Source organism: Pieris napi, chromosome 22 (genome assembly GCF_905475465.1).
Source record: "Pieris napi chromosome 22, ilPieNapi1.2, whole genome shotgun sequence".
Lineage (NCBI taxonomy): Eukaryota > Metazoa > Arthropoda > Insecta > Lepidoptera > Pieridae > Pieris > Pieris napi.
Window position 1 is genome coordinate 1,322,372 of NC_062255.1, and position 12,493 is coordinate 1,334,864.

A 12,493-nucleotide genomic window follows, 5' to 3' on the forward strand; every position below is an offset into this window, starting at 1 on the left:
AGGTTGTAGTGCCACTGATTTATTTATGTAATTATACCTATATGTATTCAACAAAAAATTTAATGAAACTATTATACAATTAAGATTATGTCATACAATTAACAGAAAACCTTTTGCTATCATTTTTAAATCATATTATATTACCCCCATACGCTTCACAAATCTGCGTTTAATATTAAGCTGCGTAAGCAGGGAATGGGAGCTTGTCAACGCTAGACAGTGCGAGTCGAATACGCAGCAAAAAGGTTACCTCTTACAGCAAGTATGCTCTTTCCGTTTCGTTATTCATTACGCTTAAACCAAATTTGATCAAAGCTAAATCCCTACGAAGTTCTAGTGAGTACTACCTTAAAACCCCCACCAAGAACTTCGTAGGATAAAGGTAAGGAACGAAATTGTACCTTCTTTCACTTTTACTTATTTTGTACGCTTTCAAACATTACCCTATAATACTTTTCATGATAGGACAATATGACGCTGCTGGTTTCGAGAACTTTCGTTTATATAATATTCCGGTTGGAAAGCAAATCTCTCTATTAAATGTTTAAAAAGTCGAGAACCGTTTATCAGTCAAGTCAAAGTCAAAAGTCAAAATAATTTATTCATATAAGTAACATAATGTACACTTATGAACCTTATAAAAGAAATACATATTAAATGCATCTAATTTTACATTTACTGCCAGTTCTTAAGGGCGTAGAACGGAAGAGAAGAACTGGGAATAAACTCTCCGCCACTCTTTTTAATCGCCAAGTTTTAATGTCTGTAAGGAGCTGCAACCATTACACCATGTTTCACATGACATCTTAAGTAATTAATAGTTAATAATAATAATAAAATAAATTAATAATTAAAGTAAGGAGAGAGATTTAGTAGGCTAATCACGTGGCACCATAATGAGGCATCCTTTATCAGATACACTTACATGTTTATTCTCTAACTAAATCAAAATATTCTGCAATCACGAACAATATCGTAAAGATTTTGAAATGTCGATGATAACTTTGGAGGCTTTTTGATATCTATATAATTTTGAACGTTACCATTATCACCATGAATGTACATAAAACAGGACTTCAAGAAACAATTAACTCATCAAGTGTACAAATGCTTTATCGCTAATTAGCGATCCCTTCCAGGCAATATATTTTAAGAAAACTATTATCTTAAAATATATAAATTACGCGTCACGTTGTTTGTCCGCTCTGGACTCCTAAACAACTTAACCGATTTCAATCAAATTTGCACACCGTGTGCAGTTTGATCTAACTTAAAAGATAGGATAGCTTACATGTATAAAATTCTACTACGTACGTGTGTATCTCACTGAACTTCTCTTCAACTTTAACTCTTTGTATGCGTTTTGGTGGAGCCCTGGATGGTTTAGATTCACAAATCAGCCCGGCAGATGGCGCTGCAGACCGTACTTTTATACTTTGTTTAATATCCTAATCGCTTAAAATGTCCGCTAGTTACTTATAAACAGACCTTCCTTAACTTAGTGTAGGCCTAGTGGCTTCAGCGGGCGACTCTCATCCCTGAGGTCGTAGGATCGATCCCCAGCTGTGTACCTTTCTATGTGCGTATTTAACTTTCTCTCAAACGGTGAAGGAAAACATCGTGAGGAAACCGGCTTGCCTTAGACCCAAAAAGTCGACGGCGAGTTAGATACAGGCTGATCACCTACTTGCCTATAGACAAATGATCATGAAACAGAAAGGTACAGAAATCTGATGCCCAGACCTAAAAAGGTGTAAACAGGAAGTTCGTAATATAGTAAAGATGTCCCTAATTAATGCAGTTATGGGTGTAATACAATTGTTTTTATATGTTAGAAAAAAGATGCGTAATGTTCATATATTGTATATGATAAGCGACTTATTTATAAATTTTGTGACTGACAGGATACTGATAAAACGAATATCGCTACTTTTATAATGGCTTATAACACAGCGATCATTGAAAAATTTTCTTTCTAAGGGTCTGTCTCACAATGTATGGATAAAGTACCAAATAGCTATGCAACACAAATTATTTGGAAGATAAATTGTGCTATTTCACATTCATCGGACTCAACTTATGATGGACTTTATGTAACGAATAGCGCTATCTGACAGTCGTGAAACGCAACAATAGTGTTTATCCTACCATTAAGTAATAAATAGCTAATTTGGAATTCCAGTAATGGAGCTCATTTCAGAGTCTTCCATTGAAGATTTCATTACAGGCAAGTAGGTGAGACCAGCCGTCGACGCGTCAGATATACTACCATGTTATTCCTTCATAAAAGCGAGTTTTTATTGCGCATATATGATATTTTCTTCATTGTACCTATCATATAATATACCTGACAAAAATATATTCTACCGCAGTATTTCTCAACGTAGGGCCCATGTCCCACAGGGAATAATTTATCTATTATTTATATTAAACGTATAAATTTGAATTTCGATTTTTCATTATGTTTTGCAAATTTAATGTGTTAACAATTTCCTAGTTTATTTCATAAAACCTATCATTTAAGTATCTAAAGTGAACAATCCAATTTTTAAATATTAAAAATTATGTATGTTACATACGGCCTAAGAATTTTTAGAAAGGCTGTTCTACTGTCTAACTGTATCGTCGCAGGCTGCGTTCTCTCGGTGACTTTTAATCGGTGACTAAGACGGGGTCCGAAGACAACCTCACGGTCGAGAAGTTTTAACACTTAAAAAAGTAAAAAAAACAGCTGTTACACGTGCTTTTTCAGAGAAAATCGTACTTGTTATCAATTACGAATAGTATTTGGAATTTAAAGATACCTGCAATAATAATTGTAATGTTTTAACTGGTACCGTTCAACAATGCATTAACAATAAAAAATAACTACGAATTCACTCATTTATTACCGTACGAGTTCCTTGCCATAATTTTAGATAAATAAGTTAAATAATAAAATCATGACTTAATGAATACTTAAAATTAACAAGCTCGACGTCTTTAAAATTTTGACCAACCGAAAGTTACAATAATGATAAATCAAATACCGAAAGTGACGCCTAAAGATTCGCTTAACCTCTACGGCAGGTAAAATTCAATCAAAAATTATTAAAAAATAATACCAACGGAGAGCAATGCAAACAAATAGAAAACAGTTTCAATAACCCAAACAACGTGAAAGAATCTATACTTTCCAGTCTCAAAAGCGAAAAACTGTCACATTTTTAAAATTCTTTTGTATCTTTATTTACACGTTATTAATCCAACTTATACATAGTACATTGCGATTTTAAATCATCTTTAACCTAAATATACATCACAGATATAGATATAAACATATTGGTAGTCTCTGCTAAGCTAACCATGGAATACTAATTTGTAAACAAACAATTCGACTAATGCAACTTAAATTTGATTTTCATTTAAAAATTAACAAATGTACTAAATAAAATGAGATACGATAATAAGTATAATAATAATTATAAAACGAAATTAAAATCTAATGATGAAAGAGAAGAACAATTAAGAGAAATGAAATTAATCCCTGTCCGGGATGATAAAATCCACTCAAAAAATATTGGCAAGAACTTCTACAACCTCAAGCATTTAGTTCTGATAGCTTCACTGACATTTGTATAAAAATAATTAGTGACTAGATGTTTCTTAAATCATTTAGATTTAGATATTGTACAAGCTTAGATGAAAAGTTGTAAATAAATAAAGAAAATCTTAAAATGTTTTCCAAAACGGTATCCCTGGATTGATAGACACTACAATTTGTTACGGCTATTCCCAATGGAAAATTTACTTAGTCTGTTTTAATGTCTTCGAGATTATTCTTAATATCGTTTTCTTTGTCACGTGTTTTATTAGTATCGCATTCATCTAATGATTTCTTTGTCTCCATTTTTATTGGAAATTCCTCGTTCAATAGATTTTCGAATTCAACTGCAACTTTACTAACATTTTTTTTCATTGTGGTATCCGGATAACTCTGTAACGAATAGAAACTTTTACATTCATATATCGTTTAAATTATGTTTTCCCAAACAAAATGTAATAAAAACAAGCTGGTGGGCTGGTGCTTTCCTCGCTCCAATATTACAATTTCAGCAGATTAATATCTGCTCTGGTGTCTTAAAATTAATACATGAAAAGAGCAGGCAGAAAATAATAAACGGCACAAATATAAGAGTCTTTCCTCCAACTTCGATTTTGTTCCCTTTGGAGTAGATACTTTTGGGCCGTGGGTTCAAGGCCTGTTTATTAAAGATTTAAGTTGGCGCCTGGTTCAACGAATAAGTATCGCAATACAGTGAGGAAATGCTGCCATCGTTAAAGGTACATTGCCACAAGGACCAAACTTTTTAAATTTAATTTTAATTATTAATTATTTTTATGATAACTATATAGGTTAAGAAAGTTTAGTATATAAACAATACCTTAAGATAAAGCTTAACATTATTGAAAATCCGTCTAAAATCCTGTATAACTTGATCTATTTCTGTATACGAGGAGTTTTTCAATTTAGTTAAAATGTCATGTAAGCACATTGGATATTTAACGACCTCATAAAATCGTGGTGCCTGGAAAAAATATAATGAAATAATTATAAATGTAATTAAGTAGTTCAAATATCAAATTAAGGCTACTAACGGGTTGTCCTAGATATGCACTAAAGCTATTAAAATTGTAATTATCATACCGTTTTTATATCCATATCATGCTGAATAAATGATGCTTCGTTAAGCGTGGATAATTTCGCTATTATGATTTCAAACTTTTTTACTGAAGCTGACGGTATGGGCTTCTTCTTTTTTGGATGATACCACATACCGGAAACACCCACTTTGGACTTTGTTGTAAATTTCTTTTGACTGTCATCTCTGACGCAATTCCCTGTTTGATCAAAATTCGCACACTTCATTTCCTTAGACTCATTTCTTTTATTTGCGTAATTTTGTATATTGTCGTCAAAGTCATTCTTCTGTTCAGTTTCGGAAAATTTTATAATATCTTCATTAAACAAGCTTTGACTATAGTCATGTCTCACGACATTTTGTTCCCATAACTGTGATCCGGAAGATATATATTGATTGAAGGACGAATTTATTGGCCAAATATCATTTTTCTCAAAATTCATATGTATTTGCTTTTCATCATTTGAAAATTCATCAATTGTACATAAACCTAAAGCATCATATAGTCTTGCTGTGTCTGATTTACTGTCGTCATGAAGGAAATCCATAAGTTTAGGCGCCGATTGCTTTGCAGCCTCCCATGCGCGATCCGATGTCATGGAGTTGAGTATATCAAGGCAATCAATGCTTCTCATTTCTAATGGAGGTACCATATTCCTAAGCTTTTGTTCTTCGTTGAAAATATCATCAGAACGTCTTGGTATCAAACATGGCCAAGATTCGACATTATATTTGGGCTGAGGAGCTAATGTGACAGGTGAAAATTGGCCATTTACTTTTAAAGAATCTTCAACTGTACTCACACTGTCAAAGCCTATGTCTTGAGATCCGCTTTGGACGAATGAAGATATTGGATCAGCTGGTTTTATAGGTACCTTGTAACTTCCAGGTTTCATATAAACTTTTGACATTTCATGGAACTCATCGTTTTCATTGTCAATAAATTGTACGGGGCCAGAGATATTGCTCGAGAGCGTTACAACATTAGATGGAACTTGAATGTTGTGATTGTGATGAGTTAAAAAGTCGTTAGATTCTTTTTGTACCATCTGACCCCACGCCGCAAAAAAATCCGTGTCATCCTTTGTGTCACCACAGCTGTTATTTTTTTGTACATAGTTTTTCATATCAGCCGCTGTAGCCATACTAGGTATTAAAGTTTTTTCTACGTGACTTAAAGGTATCATTTTAGCTTTTAATTCCATGTCTCTTCGTTGCATTAGATCACAAGGCATCGCTCCAAAAATTGGTTGTCCGGGAGCTTTGCCAAGTTCTGCATCCATTTTATGCCGTAGCTGAGCGTACAAATCTCGGTGGTCAGTGTGACACATGCTTTCTAAATTTCTAAAGTCTGGAACGTTTGTTATAGTCCAAGATTGACGGGGCTTCGCTTCTCTTACGTTATAGGGATCACATTTGTACGACGTCTTTTGATAATCTATTTCACTTTGGTCATTTAAAGGATAAAAGTTCTGTGTACTTGGAGGTGGAACAACTGGAAACTTTTTGTAGCTGACGTTTGGTCTAGATGGCCATGGATTCTCGTTGAAGTTTTGAATCTGTGTCTGATTTTGGCTCTGCATCCACGGAGGTTGGACAGTATTATACGGTTGTGGAGAAGTATTAATAGTTCTTGGGGTGCTTACATGCGTTTTAATTGGCTGAAATTTGCCTTGATTTTGATGACGAGGCGCCGCTGAGTTAGTAGCATAATAGTTGTGTGTAAAACTCTTTTGTTCCATAGTGAATCCTTGATCAAGGCATTTAAAGGTTTTATAAATATGAGTTAGCATTTCCTTCGTTATTGCTTGCCATTGAACGAAACATTCTCTGATGTTGGGACTATAATATTTATTTTCAATTCTAGAAAAACTGTCATGTTTTTCACTTAGTAGTTCTTTCACGCCTTTCCAACCATCTAAGATTCTGACAAAAGAAAATATAAAGTTTTTTATTACCCACGGAATACCCTGAGAATGCAAGTTAGCAACGGCACTGTCTGGTTTTTGTACATTTGAGCGTGTTTTTGCACAAATCGAGTGTATATTTTTAAAACAGGGACGATTGTGATGAGCGATAGCTATATTTTCAGCATCAGTACACGCCTCAATTGCTAGTTGGACGATTTGTATAGGTATTTGATCATGAATAATAATTTTATCTAAAGCCGTCAGCAATGTTTCTGAAGAGCCACTGGATTTTTTATCGTCTTCTTGCTGACTTCCTTTTTGAATATTTTTAGAATTCAGATCGCCTTTAGATGGATCAGGTATATTACAAAGCTCCGATACCATTCGCTCACCTTCAGCAAAGAAATCCAAACTCGTTGTAGAATCAGCTCTTAGATTACGATCATGTTTTCTGTTCGGTTCCGTTTCGGTACTGGAGTCTTTATATCTTTCGTGGTATCGTGGATCAGCACTGCAGACGTTTCGCTTTTCGTGGCTTTTGACTATTTTTTTCTTAGCGCCTGTACCAATCGGTTCTTGGTTGGAGATAGACCATGCACTTTGCGATCTTCTATCAGGGTTTAGATGCTCAGTCATGGTTGATCGGCTGTAGTTAGGAGAGGAAGGATGGAACACCACACCGACTAATGGCGAATGTGGTGGAGAGCTAAACGTAGGCACCGACGAGTTGATGTATCTAAAATAACATTGATTTAAGGGCATTATTATTTTAACTATTTTTATATAAATTAAAAGTAATACCTAGTGTTTTGACACTGTTGGCTAGAAGAATCATAGCCCCCAGATGTTACTCTGCCATAGCTTGTTTTGTCACCTTCCTTTGAGCCTGAAAGTTTAACCAAATGAACGAGTTGTCAAGAGTCTAAGTAAGAAAGTTTAGTCAGTCGCAGAACATCAGTCATGTGGGACATCATGTCACTGATCTACGAGGGCTATGGAATAGACAGTGTTCAGTTCTGTTCACACATACACATGTGGGGATATTTCAGAAGACACCTTCTGAAATATCCCCTACATAAATGTCAATTTCCAGGCGCCGTGGCTGATTCGGAATGAAAATATTTTAAGTCTAATGTACCTGGGCTCAATTCTGACAGAACCGTTTCGTCACATGTGTACTTGCTTATAGAAAAAATGATTCCGCTGTACACAATATTGCAAGTATTTGAGTTTTTTGGCTGAAGATGCAGTTCTGCCTTGCGATTCTTTAACTCACTTTTCGAACTCTCACAGCGGTTTTCACAGCGGCGGTCGCGCTCAAATCAGTCGTGAAGCAGTCATTTTACGATTTGGCATTCTGATAAGAAGGAAGCTTGTAGTTTATTGTTTTACAGAAGTTGAGTCACAGAATCGCAAGACTGATGCATAATCGAGATCGTTATGTTTTATTTTATATACAAGTCATGAAACATTAAAATAAAAATCGCATAGCAAATCGAAAAAAAAGTGAATTCAACCGCAGCTCACTGACCATAGTGTTTCTGTATCACGGTATAAGAATGGTTTTTATGGAGGCTTTCTTGTCCTCTTTCCCTTCCCTCAGTGCCTTCGCGATGGTCAATAGTTTTATCACCACCATATTCTTGCATTTGGCTGTATACTGAAACATTAATAAAAAATTTATTAACCAAATTATTTCAACGATCAACTTTGACGCAAGCGCTCCTTGATCTAGAATCTAGATGGTGCCTCCCTTCAAATATTGACTTTTGGATAGATAAATAGACGATTTAACATTTTAATATACATTTTAGATTTAGCAAAACTACTGTGCATTCGAAATATATTACGTTTGCGATGACTATTTCATTATTAGGAATATAGGTTTTTATACTTACGTTTTTTAAAAAATCCTAGAGCCTCGCCTGAGAACCGTCACAATTAATACATTATAAAATTAGTTTATTACCTATGAATTGAAAACTTCGTCTGTCAATGTAACTGTCTTTAAAAAAACTTTAATCTTATAAATAATTGTTAGATTTGTACACGATTTGGATTTGTATGAGCCACTGTTAATATCTATTAATTCAAATTATATTTCTTTATGGAAAATGTGATTATCATGGTCGTTTTTCTTTCTCCGATGTTCACTGTTCAATGTGTCTTGCCAAATATTTCAAAAGCACCATATGATTCTGTTCATTTGTTTTAGACACACGGTTTTCTTTTCTGTTGACAATATGCAACCTTCGTGAAGGTTTTTTCTATTGTTTGGGCTAAAAATTACCCTTGATTTTAAGGCTTTTAGACGCAATTTTAATTTGAAACAAATAAATTGATGTTGCCAACTTTTTTCCGTAAAACCGCGTAGATTTAAAAATAAATTCATCAATAAAAAATAGGTAAATTGATGTACGACAAAGCTTAGTTTTATTGTAATGCGCGCGAATGTCCACGCTTTCATAAGAACTTAATATAATAAAACTTGGGAATTTATTTATTTGTAAAAACACTCCTGCCCTAGGAAGCGACCCTAAATTGACAGAAGAGTGCACAATAAGTGAATAAAATTTACAGACGAACAAAAAAAGCAAAATACGAAATTAATAAGGAAAAACAAAATTTCATAATAAAAATACATGATTTTACTAACTACTTTAGGCACAAACAAATAATAGAACTTTTGCCAGTTCAATCAACGGACAATGAAAAAGGTCCGTTAACCTTTGTAATTCGTTAACTAAATTAATACACCGAATCATATGTGTGTGGGCACATGAAGTAACAACGGACGATGTCGCTTTCTGACGTACCCATCAGGTACATTAAAGCTAATGTACTGAAGTACTGTAGAATTGATTCGAGTAACATATTGCTACGTTATTTTAAGAAAACATATGAACTTCCTTCTTTTGGACAAACAACAATTTTTCTATGATATTTTATCAAATATACGGATGAAATAAATAAAATCACAACTCATTATACGAAAATATAATCTCTCTACATTTATTTATAAACTTTAAGCTCGGTATTACATAACTTATACAACTAGTGAATTCTGCAACTGGGTAACAAAATAATTAAAAATTTAGGACATTTGCTAGTATATTAACTCAGGCCAAATTACTCTGCTACAGCTTGGCTAAACACATTGAATATATATTTTTGTGTTTAAATTTTAATGTTACAAGGCAGTAGTCGTAGTATAAAAATATATATGTATTACTAATTCAGGCCGTTACTATTTCCTTACAAATTCTAATGCAATTGGGACACCAAATATTATTACCCAGTATACTCGCTATTTTTCTGTTCAATTAATTACAGCTTATTTAGTAATGCACTAAAAAAGAAGAATACAATAGATGTGCGTATCCCGAAAGCGGTGAGTTTCGAAGAACTATTGCAGAGGTCCTTATTGCAGGAGCAAACTTCTTGACGTCCGCCGTAACCCGCTCGATTGTAACAGGTATTCTAAAAAAAAAACTCGTATTGTGTCAGGTTATGCTTACATTATTTTTATATAATAGGAAGCAAACGGGCAGGAGGCTCACCTGATGTAAAGTGACAACATGGACACTATATTAAATTGCCAGAAGGGCAATAAAATCAAAGTCAAATCATTTATTTCAATTAGGCCTATTAAGAAGGCACTTTTGAAAGTCAAAATTACAAGTTCAAAATATAATTCAAAATATTAAAAAAATAACTCTAGTTGCCCCTGTCAAAAGGTAGTTTCATATGAAGAAGAATGGGCAAGAAACTCCATACTTACTCTTATCAAATAGTTTTTACAATATTTTGTTTGTATTGATTTGATAATTATATGTGAAGACCATGTACCTAGAACAAAAAAACTATACTGCAGCATATAATATTATTATGTAGATACATAGTGCTCACATATTTACAAATATTGCAACTATAGATACATTATTCTTTATAAAAAAGGAAATTATTAACATACAGTCAAACAGTGTGTGAGTTACGTCAAGATGATTTTTTTTAAAAATTAAAGCAAATAAATCAAATCAAACCTATATAACTAGGAACCAGTTGATTTTGTATAGTTTGTTTGTCCTATGGAGCAGGACCAGCATGTTTCCAAGCATTTTCATGTTTAATATAATCCTCTAATTAATTGTAATATGCTTGTCTACAAATACACCCAGCATTTGGAATCAAACGGAACTTGGAACGTATATGAATAGCATTTGTATAATAAAAAATTAATGTGGCTACAACCTCTTTAAGTCTTGGCCTCAGGTTTCTTGATCATTTTTAAATCTAATAGGAAAGTAGGTGATCAGCCTCTAGTGCCTGACACACGCCGTCGACTTTTTGGGTCTAAGACATGTCGGTTTCCTTACAATGTTTTCCTTCACCGTTCGAGCAAATGTTTAATGCGCACATAGAAAGAAAGTCCATTGGTGTACAGCCGGGGATCGAACCTACGACCTCAGGTATGAGATTCGCACGCTGAAGCTACTAGGCCAACACTGCTCAGCATTTGTATAATATGACATTATAATGTATGGCTAATATTCTATTTTATTGGTTTAGTGATATTTAATAATATTTTAAGGATCCTTTTTTTTTAAAACACGATTTTTTTACGTATTATTAATATTACGAAGCTAACCTTGTATCGACTTTCATCCCAGCCACAGCTCCGTATAACCCGGCTCATGGGCAGTTGTCCATTTGTCTCATAGTCCACATGTTGAATGATCTTCCTACAGAGAGTATGCGTAACTCCTTTGTCCAGATCTGTACAGTTCTTCTTCAAGGAGTCAGGTAGATCAGCAGCGGAACACATCGGATTTAATGCACTATTACATTCATAACACAATATTGCTAGGCCTGTAAATATATTTAATTATAAACCCCAATTGTAAAAGATATTTCAGTGAAAATTAGTCTATTTGCCTTAAAAATAGACGTAGAAAAATCTCTATACTCGTTTGGATACGGGTTAAAACATATAAATTCAAAAAATTCAAAACAGGAACACACACGAGAACCCAATTTTTTTCATGCAAACGGGCAGGAGGCTCATCTGATGTTAAGTGATACCGCCGACCATGGACACATTGCCAGAAGGCTCGCAAGTGCGTTGCCGGCCTTTTAATACTTGCTACGCTCTTTTTGTGAAGGAGCCTAAGTCGAATTGGTTCGGAAATACTTCAGTGGGCAGCCGGCTGCACACAATTAGCATTTGATTACTTTTTGCAGCTAAACCACTGAATTTTGAAGAGTAATAATCTTATTTTTGAGATAACGATACAAAAGCCAATTAATCTCTTACTGTTAATAGCATAAGTCTAATATTCAAGAGAGAACGACAGTTTATTTCTTTACAATTATGTTTAAGCGATACTAGCTCATAAAACCATCGTAAACAAACATTATTACATCGTATCGTTGTTTAAAAAAAATAACGCCTTTCAAGATTAATTGGCAATACTATAACAAGCTTTTTTATGATTATTATTAAAGAATAATCATTTCCTATATATATATATATATAGCAACAGCATGAACGTTGTCGTTCTATATATACTTAAATTAAATTTAAGTTTAAAAACATAATGTTTAATTGTACGTATTACCGCTAAAATATTTCCAATTTACTTTATATTTGCGTAATGTCAAGTTATAAAAAAACTCACCATTTTGATAAAGTCCAAAAAGGACAATTATAAGAACAGCCCACTTCATGACAACGCTTTCTCTCAACTGCACCCCGAATGCATCTAGGGTAGCTTGTCCTAAATCCAACATTGTGTCACCAGATAATCCAGGATGTTGCTCGTTGGCTCAATCGGATACACGCAATTGAGATTGTTAGTGATTTGTAACGGGATTAAAGAGGTCTACAGAGGTGAGCCAAGC

General features: G+C 33.9%; 1 protein-coding gene across 2 annotated transcripts; it reads right to left on the minus strand.

The window, feature by feature from the left end:
* Positions 1-2,869: 2,869 nt before the first annotated feature.
* On the minus strand, positions 2,870-9,165 carry LOC125060992. 2 transcript variants are annotated; one of them, XM_047666126.1, is made up of 6 exons: positions 8,491-9,165; positions 8,124-8,252; positions 7,394-7,478; positions 4,688-7,328; positions 4,425-4,568; positions 2,870-3,976 (listed from the first exon to the last, which is right to left on the minus strand). In XM_047666126.1, the coding sequence occupies exons 2-6, from the start codon at positions 8,239-8,241 to the stop codon at positions 3,791-3,793; spliced, it is 3,174 nt and encodes a 1,057-aa protein (XP_047522082.1). In that variant the 5' UTR covers positions 8,242-8,252; positions 8,491-9,165; the 3' UTR covers positions 2,870-3,790. The 2 variants fall into 2 exon arrangements, with proteins under 2 accessions (XP_047522082.1, XP_047522083.1); XM_047666127.1 differs by lacking the exon at positions 8,491-9,165 and having other exon boundaries at positions 8,124-8,481.
* Positions 9,166-12,493: the final 3,328 nt, after the last annotated feature.